Consider the following 17,501-nt stretch of genomic DNA (forward strand, 5'->3'; position numbering starts at 1 on the left):
CTTCTCAATCAATAAATCTTTTAATTGCATTTTTGTTATTTAAGAAGTGTTCATACCCAAACAGATATTTTGGACAGTCTTATATCAACTTCTGATTAACTAATTGAACAATTAATTAAACACTTAGTTAATTAATTGTTTTAATGTCTTATATTCAAAGTTGAAAAGGAATAACATGAAACTTATTATGTAATAACTACCCAAGACTCTTTTATAAAATTCAATCTCTTAGAAGAAGAAAAATTAATGCAAGTAGCTAAACTTGTGACTCTCGTTTTTGCATGTCAAATTATGATAAATATAAATAGTGATAGTCAATGTTTGAACATAGTTCACAACTTCCAAATATAATGGAGCTGATGAGGTTTCTTGACCTTCTTTACTTCTTCTTAACCTTCTCGTATATTTCATGTATCTTTATAAAAATGGACACCAAATACTTAAATTATTTGATGCCTTGATGCTATTCAAATAAATTTCCTAATGAAGACAAAGTCCCATGTATGAAAGGCACTTTAGAAGCTAGAAAAAAAAATACATGAGCAGGAGATCATGCTAGACATGGCTTTCTGACTAAAGTCCTTATGCGAGCACCTCTTATGGAACTTAACGGCACATCCATGGAAAATGTCAATAACTCCATCTTAGATGAATTATTGATTTGTTTGATCAGTGATGATAAGATATATCCAGGCCATAAAGGCTGTTTGGTGGAACCAAATGATTGTCAATGAACACTTGTTAATACCCCTCAAGGACCACTGATCAGGGTAGGGACATGTTGACTGCAATATTAAACATCTGTGGGGAGACTTTTCTAGAATAGTAGGGAAAGTAGACAGTTCATGTCTTTTTTGAAACCTCCAAAATTCCATGAAATCTGTAAAAATTGAATATGAACTGGAATACTGTCCTAAGGGAACAGTTGAGTATGTTTTAGACAGTTCTACTCCCTAAGGGGTTGTGACTGTGCACTAGTGAGAGTTGTTTTATTTTCTACATGAGTTGAAGCACTCACCTGTCATAAAGACACAGCACCTGCAATAGCTAAATCAATTGATTTCTATGTCTTATCTGTGCCAATTCAAATTATCTATATGTAGAGGAACATATTTTTCTAGGACAGTTATGTAAGGTTTTGCTCTCACTCAGGAACTTTGCTTTTCTTATCACCTCCTGGTCCTCTGAAAATGTTGAAACAACATAGGACTATTAAGAATAGAATTAATTACCCTATCAGACATCTGTGAACTCCCATGGCCTAAAGCATTATTACTTTTAGCTCTAACGGCCTTGCATTCTTCCCCCTCCCAAAGTCATGTGTCATCTCACTATGAACTGGTCACTAGTAGGCCCATATTACTCAGAATGTTCTGAACCACACATATTCCATTCTTACACACTTAACTATTAATAGACAAATAAACCCATTATATTCAGTCCTTTAACCAACAGGTACAGGTTCTTTCCTGGCCTTTCATTTAATCAGCTTTTACTTTACTTAAGTATTCAAAAAATATTTCGAATAAATATTGCCTTTGAACTTGTGGAAATGTGTTCTTGACAACACAAGAGGAGAAGCCAACGTGACTATAGCAACAGGGATTGCAGTGATGGCACCACAAGCCAAGAAATGCTGGCAGAGCTAGAAGAGGCAAGGAACAGATTCGTCTCTGCAGCCCCTGGAGGGGGCCCTACTGACGCCTTGATTTCAGCCCAGTGAAACTGATTGAAAAAAATATGTATCTATTGTTTTAAGACAGCAAGTTTGTACAGAGGCAACAAAAAAATACACCAAACTTGGTGTATTTGTTCAATGTGTTTTATTTAGCTCCATTGATCTGTTTCATTCTATGCCAACCTCAGAATGTAATTTTATAGTAAATTTTGTTACCTACTAGTGTCTCTCCTCATCAGTACTATTTTCCATTTAAAGTTGAATGCTTAAATGTGTCTGAATCTAAGCTGTGTACTGATTTTGCACACTCTAGCTAGAGAATTTTTCTTCTTACATTGGAAAAATTGACAACTAAGATACAGCAAATAAGCCAATTGTAATTACACTCTTTTAAGCAATAAATAAATAGACTATAAGCCATGATTCCCACTCACTCCATTTCAATCTTGGAAGAAATGGACTGATCAAGAGTCAGCTTGCTTCTCTGGAGAGAAGCTAGTGGTATAGACAGGGAAATAACAAAAGCCAGTTGAGTTGTTGGGCTACAATACTGACCTTGCTTGTTCAGTTGTTTTTAACCCTAATTTAATCTATTGACTTTTCCTATAAGACCAACCTAATAACTAACAGCCATAATTCAGCCAGAAGGGATCATTCTCACCCTATCAATCGCCAGTTATATCCATCCTTAGTAATAATATGAGGAATAATATGAGGAATAATATTAGCCTACTCTTGACCACAGGTGGGAGAATTAGGGAATTAATTATTTGTGCAACTTCTTTATTTTCATTATTTTTATCGACAACACTAAAAGATAAGACTTTCGAAAAGGAAGCTGTGCTAGTATTGTTTAAAGCAGTCAAAACATGAAAATGAGGTGGGGTATTTGGAACAAGCTACTACAAATTAACTATGCAAATGCCTCCTGCAATTTACTAATAAGAATTGAATAAAGTAGCTGAAAAACATTCATTAAAAACATTCTCACATACCTCAGAAAGAAAAAGGTAGCAATAAAAATTAAATGTCCAGAAAAAATTTAATTATCTTAAAACAATGAAGTTTTATGGAAAAGAATGACATAGATAAATGGAAAGAAATATTAAGCTCTCAAATATTCAAGTAAACTAAATATATATTTTATGAGTTTAATTATTCACAAATAAAATTATACATTTAGTTCAACCACAAAGCCTACATTAAAATTTTGAATATACAAGTTTAATCCATTTTTTCTCTCTTTAACAAACATCTACTGATTATGAACATGTGAAAAAGCTTACACTAGGTTCTGCAGAAATAGCAGTGATTAAAAAACATAACTCGTCTTAATTCTGTGAGAGGGTAAATAAGAAGAGATACCAATAAGATTTTGAAGAAGAATATACTGATGAGTCTAATCTGAAGTTCACGTTTTAAAGTCACTTCCTGTTTTAATTTCCCTCACACACACAGGGTATATATCCAAACTTGACTCTAAAGGAAAACGCATCACATTTTCCCTACAAGAAACAGCAGGTAGAAGGGGCTGTCAAATTTTACCACAGATACAGAGAGCAAGCAAATGAAAATAATTGTGACTTATGAAAATTTCTCACGGAGCAATTAAAAAGCATGTGTTTGAGGAGAGGACTTGACGAAGTGAGAAAAACTCAATTTGAGACATAAGAAAAGGTGAAAAAATCATGATCCTAATTATAATAGGACTCTATGAAGAAACAAAGCTACATATTAGGCTGGTGCAAAAGTAATTGCTGTTTTTGCCATTAAAAATCATGGCAAAAACAGCAATTACTTTTGCACCAATCTAATATTAGCAAAAAACCATCTGGATACAGAATTATCAATTTTGTGTTTTTTGTATTTTACACATTATCTGGTGTTGGCATGCAATGTTTTACAATAAGAAAAAGATAACAAAAGCAATTTTGAAAACTAAGTTATAATTTATCCATAATAGGGATTACAATATTGATACTAAGGGGTTATATATAGGAGAGGAGTCTGAATAGCAAATGTAAAGTCACATTTAAAGACTAGATTACAAAATCAAACATCACTAAACCTCTGTAAGGATCCCTTGAGCAGAGCTTCCTGATTGCTGAACACATGGTGGGTGGCATAGCCAGAGAAGGCATGGAAGCTCAGTGCCAGTTTTCCCATACCTTGCCCTATGCATCTCTTTAGCTGACTCTTGACTATGTACATGTATCAAAACTTCATGTTGCTAACTTAAATGTGTACCACACTGTTTTTTGAAAAACGGAATCCATTAAGCAGCAACTGTCCAACAAAATGCTCTAAACCTTTCTGGGTCTCCTTGAATCTAACCTTCTTATTATATGGTTTTAATATCTCTATGTTAGTTTCCACTTATGAACAAACAAAATGATAAGTGTTATAATTAAAATTTATTCTAAAGGAAAGGAGATGCTGCTTCACCTCCCATCTCAGGTTTGGGTGATGGTTACAGGTGCCTGGGAAGCAATGTGTCTTCTCTGCACAGAAGTAGACAGCTGAGTCTCCAGGTTCAGTAGCTGCAATTTGCAGAGAGAGATGTTTCATTGTCTTATTCAATAAAACGGTGAGTCTTTGGCCTTGCCTCTTAGCCATATTTGAACGGATGTCTATAATGGATTGAGGACCTTTTCCAGATTCTTGCTTGTACCAAAGGAAGTAGTCTGAGGCACTGTCTGAATAAGTACAGTTGATAACAGAGTTGTCTCCCTCCTGAACACTCACGGTAGGAAGATGCAGCCCCACACTCTCTCCTCTGCTCACCCCTGTGCAGAAAGAAAAAGAAAAAGAAGAAGGTTTATCAAGCTATTATTCTCCAGAATTTTCTTTTTCTACAGTAACTAGAGGAAACCTAAATAAAGCAACTCTTCCCCTGGACATCTCAAAAACATCACCTAATATACTGTGTTACCCAAAACTCTAAACTCACAGTCCAGCTGCAGCCACAAGTACATAAATGAAGCTCGAATGCATGCCATCATTGTTCTTCCCGAATAGGATCAGTCATAAACCTACAATCTCCAGCCATAAAAGCTACTTCTATCATCGGGTTTTCCTTGCTTTCCTCTAAAAATCATAGCGGTTTCTCACATTGTCTACTCAGCCAATAGAAAAAGGCTCTGCTTCTGCCATAAACCTATTTATTCAGTATCCACTAAAACGAACCCTCCATGTGTTCCGCATCAGCAGAGAAGCACTGCCATCTTGTGGTCACATTCGTAGCTACTAAACTTGCTGTTTGAATGTTTTTCTATAACCCTGTGAGGAACTCAGATAAACAAAAGGAGCAATAGGTCAAACAAATAAAGTCCTCACACTGAGATTAAGTTCACAGTAAGAATGTAGACATCAAGATTGATATTATGCAAACTAATGAGTCGTTGTTAAAAAGTTGGAAAGAGGTAGATGTTGCAGGTGTTTATACAATGATGCGCCAAGTTTACATGTTTGAAATCAGGAAAGCACCATGATTCACTCTCCTGGATAAAGAAAAGTAATATATTCCCTTGCAGTCAAATCTATCATCACAATTTGCTTGTTATGGAGAAAAACTCTTTCTTAAAGGAATATGTAAGCCAAAGATAAGAGTAAGAGAGAGGACCGCTCAATATTTCAAGTTTTTCTTTGTTCAACAATATGTGCCTGCAGGAATAGGCAAGAGTAAGAATGCTAAGGAGGAAGTGAGGAAATCCAGTTTCTTTCTACTCCTAGATCATTTACTATCTAATGGTTTCATACTGGCATTTTGGATATAGTTTTCGTGTTTGTAAAATGAAGTTGAACTAAAAGGTTTGTAAGTGCTTTTATAAGTCTAAAATTATTTTATACTATTTAACAGAGCAAATATTTACTGAAGACTGATTGTGTACAATATAGAGCACGGGAGTAGTCAGAAATTATCCTGCATCAAGGAACTCCAAGACCATTGTCACACCCACATGCAATCTAGTGGGTCTGAGGTTACCCTAACCAATCCTTGGGCTCCGTCAGAAGCAGAGACAGGGTCTTCTGTGATCTCAGCACTTTGGGAGACCTAGACAGGAGGATCACTTGAGCCCAGGAGTTCAGGGCTAAAGCAAACTATAATTTTGTCACTGCACTTGAGTTTGGGCAACGGAGCAAGACCTCTTCTCTTAAAAAATGAATTTTTTTTAAAAAGTAACAAAGTGGCTTCCTGATATGTATATGATTCACTATGTTTGTTTGCGCATTCTATCATTGTATCTTCAATTATAAGAACAATTAATCTGAAAATTAGCCTCTAAGTCGATAACTGGGTCATTCAAAACTTCACAGGAAAATAATATTCCTTTCCATCAAGCTGCTACCCTTACATTTAATTTCTATTTTGAAACCTGCAGATATTCAAATTGTAATGTATTAATTTTCAAAACTAGGGTTTCTAAACTTTTTGTTTGTTTGTTTTGAGACGGAGTCTTGCTGTCCCCCAGGCTGGAGTGCAGTGGCGAGATCTCGGCTCACTGCAAGCTCCACCTCCCGGGTTCACGCCGTTCTCCTGCCTCAGCCTCGTGAGTAGCTGGGACTACAGGCACTCGCCACCATGCCCGGTTAATTTTTTATAATTTTCGTAGAGACGGAGTTTCACCGAGTTAGCCAGGATGGTCTCGATCTCCCGACCTTGTGATCTGCTCGCCTCGGCCTCCCAAAGTTCTGGGATTACAGGCGTGAGCCACCGCGCCTGGCCGAGTTTCTAAACTTTTTGAAGGATTCAGATAACTCCTCAACATGCCTTATTGCAATGTTCATGATCAGTCTTTTATTTAAAAGTTTTTAAGTTTAAAAACATAAGTTTTAAAAATTCATCTGAACAGGAAACCACCCTCACAGTGGCCCAGTGAGACTGCACAGCAATCTCTTACGAGAGGAAGAGGCACTATTTCTAATGTGTGAAGATATAGGGTTTTTTAAAAGCACTTTATGGAAGAGTAGTTTACGGATAATATGTGAGGAAGGGAGATGGTACCTCTCAGAAGAATCTGTGTCTCAGCTGTGTTAAGTAGTGCTTTAAAGAGTCACGGGAAGAGAGACCCCATTTCCCAAATTACACAGTTTGACAGAAAATTAGAGAATTCAAATATATGAAAATTCTGATAAATGAAAACTATTTGATAACATGCATTGCGAATTTAGAAGTAAATAGTTTCTTGAAATTAGGAGATTAGAAAATGTTTCCAACTAGAGATTGGTTGGTTGGAGGAAAAATAGGATGTGTGTATGATATCCACTCTGATTTAATTTCTACCTCTCCCCTTCCTCTGTTCAGACCTTTCCCCACACACCCTGCAGGCTCTCACAACTGCTCTGACCAGGTCACACATTGCTGGTCAAATTAAATATTGTCCTCTCCCTATTCTCTTTCTGTTCTTGATCCTTATTTTATTCCTATTTTCTTCTCTTCTGTTTATTCCTCTTCCTTCTAGTCTCAGAGAAGATATAAGAAAAGATCAGATATCAGGGGTATTTAGAATAATTTCCAGGTCAGTGAATTTCATGAATTTTAATCATAAGAATTTAGAAACTGAAAACATGTAATGAAGATTTTTTCTAATGAGCATCCATGCTCCCAATGCCCATTAAAATTCTAATTCCCTTACCTCTGCTTATAGAATCATCTTCACAACGGATTCATAGACCTATGAACTCCAGCTTTCTGAGGTTTTATATAGAATGTCAGAGCTGAAAACCTAAGATGAACTTTACACACACATCACCCACCACCCCGCACCAGCTGCCTGTTATCTGTGATTTGACTGACTCGCATGTCCTCTTGTATCCTGTTCCATCCTCTGAGAACATCAGAAAGTCTTCATTTCTGGAACTCCTCGAGTGCCCCCTAGTGGACTGAAACCATCAACAACGACCACTTTGCACCAACTTAGCTCCTCAGTAGTCACACAACACAGCCCCATTCACTTCACGTTTCCTATGAAGGAAACGGAGGTGGTCAGAAAACAATGTAACTGCCTAGATTGAATGGGGGTTAACAGTGAACCAATTACCACTTCTAAAATGCCATTTCATGGAAATTAATATCTTAAAATAATTTGACAATTCCCATCTTGTGCAATTTATTTGAATTTTCTGCTTTTGTTTTAGAAAATCCAAAAAGACTTTTTGAAGTATTACCATAAGTGATTAATTTATTAGGTTTTAAGAGTATATAAAAAGTGATGAGACATTGGTTTATAATCTACTGAAGAGTACAAAACTACACATGTCTATAATAAAATCAGTAAAATCTATAATAAAATCACACTGCGATCCTAAGCAGAGTGTGAACTAAAAGCTAATGATCCCACAGAGGTGGGGGAAACACTTAGGAAGGTTGGACAAGACCTTATAAAGAGGGTGGTCATTTTCCCCTTTCTCTCCTTTTTCATGAGGACAATAGAATAGGATATGGATAAACCTTTATGATGGCTTTTATGACTTTTTATTGGTTTAATATTAGAAAGAATTGATGAACATTTGAAATTATTAAAAGTGATACAGCATACTAGGTAGACAAAAATCTACTTTTACTACCACTCCCAATTCTGATTCTTTCATCACTCATTACCCTAATTCTCCCTTCATCTTATCAGTTTGGAGTTGATACTTCCAAATGTTTTACTATAGCATTATACACATGTACTAAATAAAAAAAAAAAAAAAAAAAACTGAAAATGGTATTTTTGTTATTATTTTTAAATTTAATACAAAATGATGCATCTCATGCATACCTTTTCGTAACTCACATTATAAATTCAATAATGTATCTTGTAGAGCTTATTATATTAACACATATGGGAACTTCTGCTACATTGCATCCTATTAGAGATATACTTCAGTTTATATAGTCCTCTCCTATTGATGAAGACTTAAGATGATATGTGATATAGTTTGGATCTGTGTCCCTGTCCGAATCTCATGTTGAAATGTAATCCCCAAAGTCACAGGTGAGCGATGACTACCTGGGCTCATGGTGTGGGGATAAAATAATTTACCAAGACTGTTGTAGATAAAGAAAGGCAGATCTATTAAAGAAAGTATGAAAGTAGTTGCCAGGGAGCAATCAGCAGAAGAGGAGCTGACGGCAAGGAAACAAAGGCTTGCTGGAGATTTTACAGGATGTTTTTGGGTTGCAGAGTGCTACATGCAGTACTGATAATGCCAAGGTAGCATTATCTAACTAAGGTAGCAAGGAACTAACTTGCACTCTTCTGTCAACTGAGGTTTTGGATGATAGATAGAGGTGTTTGATGATAAGCAGGAAGTCTGTGAGTTACGTATGTTGTTTGCTCAGGAGAGCTATAGGTTCTGAGACATAAAGAAAGACCTATAACTTATCTGCTTCCTCTTTCTGTTTATATGTCCTGGACCATGAAAAAAAGGCAGACCTATACCTTTGCTTTCCCCTGGTCCTGCCAGCCTGACTCCTTTTCCCTAATCAGGATTCCACACCCAATGCTGGAGGTCAGGCGTGGTAGGAGGTGACTGGGTCATGGGGGTGGATTTCCCCCTTGCTACTGTCCAGAGTGCTCCTGAGGTCTGTTTGTTTAAAAGTGTGTAGTACCTTCCTTTCTCTCTGGGTTCTGCTTTTGCCATGTAAGACGGCCTCTCCGTCTTTACCTTCCACCTTGAGTAAAAGCTGCCTGAGGCCTCCCCAGAAGCAGATGCCACTGTGCTTCCTGTACAGTCTGTGGAACTGTGAGCCACTTAAATCTCTTTTCTTTATAAATTATCATGTCTCAGCATTTTTTACAACAGTGTGAGAATGGACTAATACAACGGGTTTTTTAGCTATGAAATACAATGCTGCAATAAACTTTTTGAGCATTCTACTTTATTCACATGTTCCCATGTTTCTCCAGGAGCAAAGACTATGAGCCAGTGAAGGCATCTATGTGGCCAATAGTGAAAAACACTCCAGGCAGAGGGAAGATCAGGGACAACGGCTCTGAGGAGGAAGGGAGTAAATTCATGTTGCAATTATTGTGTCAGATGGTTTTCTTTTTTATTACTTTTCTTAATGTACATTGGAGCTATAGTTTATTGTTCATTTCATAATATCTTGCTGAAATTATTGTCCTGATGTATATAGCTATGTGTAGTTTCTTCCAATCAGCCACAAAGGTAATTCTAAAAATCATAAGTCAGCAGGAGGTAAAGGAGAAGGACTGGGACATACAAGGAAAAAATGTTACAGAATAACACTGAGGGAAGAAAAAGAATAACATTGGGCATAAAAATTAGATTTATATATGCATACACATATATACATACATTTATATGCATATTTCTATACATACATTTGTATAACAGGGGTACTTATCATAACAGAAATATACATTACATTTTCAAAGCAGTATGAAGAAACATCAAACTATCAATGCAAGAGAAGACAGGCTAAAAAGAAACAAGAAAAAATCAAGAAAACACTACATAAAACAAATAAATTTAAAATGGATCCAAGCATGTCAGCAATCAAAACATATATTTTTTAAAAAGATTATCTGATTGAATCAAAATTTAAAATATTGATACATACTACTTGAAAAAAACAGAAAACAATCCTCAAGAAAGCTGAGCATATATGATGGGATTCTTCCTTCCTGCTGCTCCTGTGTTTAAGGACTGTAGCCACCTTCCTCATCTGCTTAACCCACTGCACTTGTCCTAAACAACTTCAAAAGAATTTCAATTCTTTTTCTTTTATAATGTCAGTTCTGCTGATGAGGTGGTAAAGGAGGAGTGCAAGAGAAAAATAGCAAGTTAGCTAAATTGGCTTCTGCACAGGTAGACTCTAATATTAGAGAAACAATAAGACAGAGGTTAAAAAAAAAAATAACATTCAGACAGAAAACAGAATGGGGAAAGAAAGGAAAACTGTCGAGATAAAATACCAAGCAGAAATTAAGATTTATCTTCAGGAAAGAACAAATCTAAACATGAGAGAATTCTGCACCCCAATGGCACAAAGGAAAAAGAAGCCACCTCTGAAAAAGAGCTTTCAATTTTTATCACTGGTTTTTTGCAGTTTAGAATATTTTATAAGCTATCTGTATTTGTAATTGCATATTTCTCATTCCTCTAGAAAGAAACTCAATACAGGAAAATCTCATCATCAAAATTATACATGATCATTGTGTGCACGAGAAATTAGTAAAGCAGTGCATAAAGAAAGGTTTCAACTGTTTTGTTTGCGAATGTAATATTTACTTGGAGAGTTGTTATGGACTGAGTTCTATCCGACTCAAAATTTACATATTGAAGCCCTTACCCCCAGTACCTCAGAATGTAATGGTGCTTGAAAATAGGGTCTTTAAAGAAATAATTAAGGTAAAATGATGTCACATGGGTGGACTCTAATTCAGTATGACTGCTGTTCTTATAAGAAAAGGAAATTTGGACACAGACATGTGTACCCTCAAGGGCAAGACCGTGTAAGGACACAGTGAAAAGGCAACATGATCTGCAAACTTCAGAAGAAATTGACCCTGCTGACAACTTGATCTTGAGCTTCTAGCCTGTGGAACTCTGAGATAATAAATTATGTTGTTTATGTCACCTAGTCTGTGGTATTTTGTTATGCCAGCCTTAGAATATTAATATAAAGGTCAATTTTATTGTCCTATTATATAAGACATATCACAAAAAACAATTTGACTGTTGAGCAAGGATTATAATTACATGACTTACAGATCTTTAGGACCTGCAGGAACAATGACCTAAATTTTGTTCATAATATCTGACTATCAGTTACCAAGTAAGAATAAAAATATCACAGTGTTAGGATGTATAATTTACATTAAATCTTTTTAACAAAAGCCAGAGAATATTGGATATGTACTAGTTAAGTCTCAACTCTAAGGAGAGTCAATTGACTTAGTCAAGAAAGCAAACTCCAGGGTGGTCAGCCACTGTTGTGATTAATACATAAGGCCACGACAGAGGAAACTACAGTTCAGCTACCCACAGTTTGAATAATACCCAAAGCTTTGCTAAATAGCATAGGCAATATTAGATGTTGGGTTTTTATTTGCAAAACTAGTGACATATTAGGTAGCATAATGGATGATAGAAAATGGTTTTTAAATAAAGGTATTTAAGATACATGATTCAACTAAAGTATTTTAGAGGCACACCCTACCCTTGAAATACAGGATATAAACATCTAGAACAACTGTACCTTGCACTCTTAAGAATGATACCAAAGATTTAATCCCTAAAAGATTCTATGTCCAGTCAGTGGTATGCACAGCTGAATGGATAAACAAATTGTGCTTTATCCATATAATAAGGTACTACTCAGCAATAGCAATAATGAAAGACTGATACACATGAGAACATGGGGGAATCTTAAAAACTCGATGAATGAAAGAAACTAGGCACAAAAGAGTATGTATGATTCCATTGATTTGAAGTCTATAATGGGTAAAGTAAATCTAAGGTGATAGAAATAAGAACATCTATTGTCTCCAGAAGGTGAGTTGACTAGAAAGGCACACATAAAACTTTCTAGGGTGACAGAAATATTCTGTCTACAGATGGTTTTGCAATTATCATTGTCTTCTCCCTCCATCTGAAGGAAATAGAAAATCAAAAAATAATGATGTATTAAGAGAGTTACATGCCAGAAAAATGACTTAGAATTATAATCTCCAGACACATCCTCATAGGTGAATGAATGCCTGTTTGTGTGGTATGCTAAAACCTTTTAAAATTGATTTCAATTTGCGCCAATGGTATAATAATATTCTGTGTATAATGTGCACAAAATGTTAATAGTAAAATTAATTTTATTAATATAGTAACAATATTTCCAAATTCTTAATAAAATTATTGTAAATTTTTCTCATAATTATATAACAATAATGTAAATAAAACAATAAGTAAGTAAAACAATAAATCAATAGAGAAATAAAACAAGAAAACTACTTTGATATCTCAGGCAGGAGTGGGAGGGGAGATGGAGGATGCTTTCCAGTTGCTTGAAGTCCTTGGTGCATGTCTCAGTCTAGTACAATCAGGAAAGAGAAACCATATAATTTCAACAGAAAAATTTTAAGGATTAATAAACAGAGTGTTAGAGTAACAAGAGAATGAATAATATGAAGAACAGAAAACTCTGCTATTCCTATTCCTGTAGGAATAGCAGACATAAGGTGCAGCCTCTACTCCTAGGGCAGGGTAGGATAACCAGGGAAGAGGCCACTAGCCCCATCCTCAGGGCTGAGACCCAGATGTTATTGAAAAGACACAGCTGTGGCTCACTGGATGAAAGGGAAGTCGCTGTGGTGCTGTACCAGCAGAACTTGCTAGAAATCCACCGTCTAGAACATGGCAGAAAATCATCCTCTAGGACACTGGGGAAAGCTGTTCACGGGGAGGTGTCTCACTGCAGGCTTTCTTCCACAGAATCACCCCAAAACAGGGGGGTTCTGAAGGAAACTCCTGGGCACTGTGCACTGCAGGAAACTGGTGCAAGTGCTCTGCGTGAACTGGACACTGGAGAAGACTCCCATGGTGCAGGATCCTGATGAGTGAGCACACGGAAAGCAGAAAGCAAAACCTTTTCTTCCTGACTCTCTACTACAAAGCTTAACATTGTGTCAACCGGCAAAGGAAAATGGTCGAAGGTTCCAGATCCACCTTCACAGAAGAAGCAAGGGTGAATTTAGAGTTGAGAGTCAATAAACTGATTCCTTCAACTACTTCAAGCTTCTCTATGCAACACACACATTCTTCTACACACATTTGAAACATGTACAACAACAAAATAATTCTATACTTCTATCTCCTCCGAGATACAGAAATCTGTCTTGCAACTGAAGAAATTTTCATTCTTTCTCCAAAATGAGGAGATGCACAACCCCAAAAGTCATTGACTTTATCACTGATTACATTAATAGTTCTTCAAATTCAGGGACAGTCCTTCCTAAATTTTTTTTAAAAGCAGGATCTTGTTCTGTCATCCAGGCTAGAGAACAGTGTCATGATCACAGCTCAGTGTAACTTTGAACTCCTGGGCCCATGCAATCCTCCTGAGTAGCTAGGACTACAGGTGGGCACCACCATGCCTGGCTAATTTTTTTAATTGTTGTAGAGATGTTGTCTTGCTGTGTTGCCCAGGCTGGTCTTGAAATCCTTGCCTCAAGTGATCCTCCTGCCTAAGCCTCCCACAGTGCTGAAACTACAGGTGTGAGCCACTTCACTCAGCCTGAAAATTCTGTTACCTTTACACTAAATTATAAAGTTTATTTCCAACAGCTTGTACACAAGATAAAAACACGATGTAGGGAGAGAAGAAAATGTTTAGCATATGTGCTGTTGTCTCCCAATCAGGGCTTTAGCTTGGTCTTCAGTAAAATGTTCCGCCTTTCAATTAGGGTACCTGCTTCTGGGTGATGGAATATGTAGTAAGATCAGCTAATTACAAGAAAATTCAGAATTCTTTCTGAACAGTCGGAATGATTGATATCATTGATAAAATAACTCAGAATTTCCACTTTCTTAACATAATTCCTTATTTTGGAAGTTTCTCCTACAAATCATGTACTTATACAAAAGCAACAAATTATTAGTAGAAGGAAGCAAGACTACTTTGATTTTTCAGGCAGAAGTGAGGTAGGAGAGATGGGGAATGCTCTCCCAGCTGCTTAGGGTCCTTGGTATGAAATTTATTTTTCTTTAATATTCAGTTTGAGATCAGAATCAAAAGAAATGGGCAGTTCTTTCTCAACTCGATCTGCATAAAGTGCTCATGATACTATGATGAGTCCTTTTGGGCAGTGTGGCTGAGCTGATGACAATGAGTCACTTGAAATTATTTGTCTTATCAGTGGTAGATGAGAGTGTGGTCCAAAACCAGCAAAGAAGGAAGGGACTGAGGCAGGAACATTAAATGAGCATACATTTCTTTTTCACAATTTTATATATCTGACACATCATTCACCTTCCTCACAGCATTCCAGAAATCACTTAAACATATTTATCACATGTAGTCATATCACCACATCCTAAAACATACTGTTGACATCTTGGTTCACCATTTGGCTAAGGAGTGCCATTGCCCACAATTTACTAATTTGATCTATATTTTCAGGGTTCCTAGGTACCTACCCTCGTAGACATTATAGTATGAGCTAAATGGCAGCTAAAGAGCTCTCTCCTCCTCCTTCTCCTTTTCCTCCGAAGCACTGGTTATCCTCCGAGGCAGCAAGCAGACAAGGAGTACAAAAGTTTCTGATACAGTTCTTTCCACTCTAGACATAAGAAAGTCACACATTTATACTTTCCAGCAGCTGCCTGGAATCCAGTACCATTGTAACTCTTATCAGTATTTCTAACAGAGCTTGGCATCGCAAAACTTACCACATGACAGATTATCAAAATGTTACTATAAAAGAATCAATCTTTGGCCAGGTTCAGTGGCTCATTCCTATAATACTAGTACTTTGGGGGGCAAAGTTTGGAGGATTGCTTGAGCTCAGGAGTTTGAAACCAGCCTGGGCAACATAGTGAGACCTTTTCTCCACTAAAAATAAAATTTAAAAAAAAAAAAATCAGCCAGGCATGGTGGTGCGCACCTGTAGTCTCAGCTACTCAGGAAGTTGACTGAGGTGGGAGAATTGCTTGAGGCTGGGGGTGTGGGTCAAGGCTGCAGTGAGCTATGATCATGCCACTGCACTCTAGCCTAGGTGAAAGAGTAAAACCCTATCTCAAAAAAAAGAATCAATCTTTAATATTTCAATAGTGAAACCATATAACAACAGAGTGAAAGCAACAAGTAAAAGTGTCAGTAGCTAGAAGAGATGAACGAAATTTCATAGAAAAACTTACAATGTAGGTTTGCATAATTAATATATCAATAGAATAGAAGCTATTTTTATAACTGTGAAAAAGTCTTTGGAGAAACACTGACGAATTCTAAGTCTTCATTCTCCTTGTGCACTATTCCTAGTTGCCAGAACTCACATCGCTGTGACAATTTTCTGAGTCCTTCATGACTCTAATGAAACTTTCACTGTTGGCTAATAATTTCTCATAATTCTTCCTAAATAGAGTTACTGAGACAAGATATCCTGAAACCTGAATAGCACAGTTAGAGCCAGAAAAAATAAATTCTAAGAAAATATCCTATGAATGACCAGCTCAAGAATGCAAACTTGCAAGGTAAGAACATGAGAAGTTTATCTTTCGTTTTCTGGGTTAGTTGAGAGATTAAATGATAAATGAAAACCAAGGTTCTCCTAGACCGTATCAACATTCCCATAGTCAACCACTTAATGCAGTCACAGTCAAGGAAAGGTCCTTGAGACCTTAGGTGATAAGAAGTATGTCTCCTCCATCATTCTAGAATACTATTTCCTATTACGCAGTTTCTTCAATTAACAAAAAGCTTCTAAAACAAAGTTTACCTGACATGGGACACAGCAGGAATTGCAGAATTATATAGAAATGCCTGGATGTACTCAGCTCTCTTTGCCTCACTCACCATCATAAAAGCAAGAGATCTTTGAAAATGCCACAGGAAGATACACTGAGTCTCTGAAAACTTCTCTAGCATAGGCAGTTTGTGTTCAGCTCCCCCTGCAGACCCAGGCACTGTGGCACCCGCAGCACAGAAGTACTCAGCAGCATCACTCCAATGCACAGAGGGTTTCCTCAGGTTGAAGGAATATTGACTCCTCTTAAATTCAGCCTCAAAGCCTTTAATGCCTTGAACCAGAGTGTCTCCTGAAAAGTACTTCAGGAGCAGCTGGAGGCCTTGGCCGGGGGACTGGACATACCAGAAGAGAGAAGGTGTTGCCCCATAGGAATAGTTACATCTCAACTCCAGTGAGGCTCCTTCAGAGACAGTGATGTGGATATCAGGCTGGGTCACTGACTGGGCTCTGGCAGTTCCTGGAAAAACAATGTGCTATCAGTGAAAGCAGTGCAGACTCAGTATAAAAAGTAAGCATTTCTAGTCAAAACCTGTGAAACTAAAGACCATAAAGAAATTTTACTCACGCAGGACAAAATGTATCCCCAGCAGTGGGATGAACACCAGGAGCATGGCTGAGCAAGGGAAACACTATAGGCTCTTTTCTGCAAGATCTCCAGAGAACAAGAAGGAAAGTGGCTGAAGAGACCAAGAACAAGAAGTGTGCGGAAGGTTTGCTGGACGAGCTCCTTGCTTATATAAAACTACAAAACCTGCAGAGATGAATGTGGTTGCTTTTAAACCTCTGATTCTTGTCACTTGTCTCTGTCTAGAAAGAACTCAACCAGCTGCAGGAAGCAGAAACTGAGCAGTGAATTGATCTTCAACAGAAACAAAAGCTCCAGTTTGTGCGGCCTCGCCCTCTGGAGGCCAAGTGCAGAACGGGAGTTTAGCAGAGACCGCTCATTAGTGTGTTCTTCCTGTTTTCTGAGATGTATCAAAACTTCCACAGGACGTGTTTCTTCCTGACCAAATCTATGATGGTGTTTTAGTGCTAGAGTCCATTAGCAATAAGATTTCACGTAAAAATGGAGTAATACGTCACCTCACAGAGGAATCGTTATTGAAAGGTATATCAGAATTTAGATATGAGTCCATGAGAGTCGGGGCTCAGATCAATTGCCCTGGACTGAGTTTTGGATGGTTCAGTGTTGCCACAGTGGTGATGGAGGATGGTAGAGACGTTTCCCTCGGATGGTGCGTGTGCAGCCATAGAGGAAAAGATTTCACATAAGGAGAGTAGTGCCTCCATGCAACAAATGACAAGGCATAACTCATGATGGGAAGGCTTTGCCTCTAGGGGTAAAGAAA

General features: G+C 37.3%; 1 gene segment (V, D, J or C); it reads right to left on the reverse strand.

Annotated features, from left to right (window-relative positions):
- Nucleotides 1-4,372: 4,372 nt before the first annotated feature.
- On the reverse strand, nt 4,373-17,043 carry LOC103231424 (T cell receptor alpha variable 8-3-like). The segment is given in 3 exon segments: nt 4,373-4,464; nt 16,200-16,609; nt 16,718-17,043. Coding segments are annotated over 3 exon segments (462 nt in total).
- Nucleotides 17,044-17,501: the final 458 nt, after the last annotated feature.

The sequence above is a fragment of the Chlorocebus sabaeus genome, chromosome 29, assembly GCF_047675955.1.
Source record: "Chlorocebus sabaeus isolate Y175 chromosome 29, mChlSab1.0.hap1, whole genome shotgun sequence".
In the NCBI taxonomy this organism is placed as follows: Eukaryota; Metazoa; Chordata; class Mammalia; order Primates; family Cercopithecidae; genus Chlorocebus; species Chlorocebus sabaeus.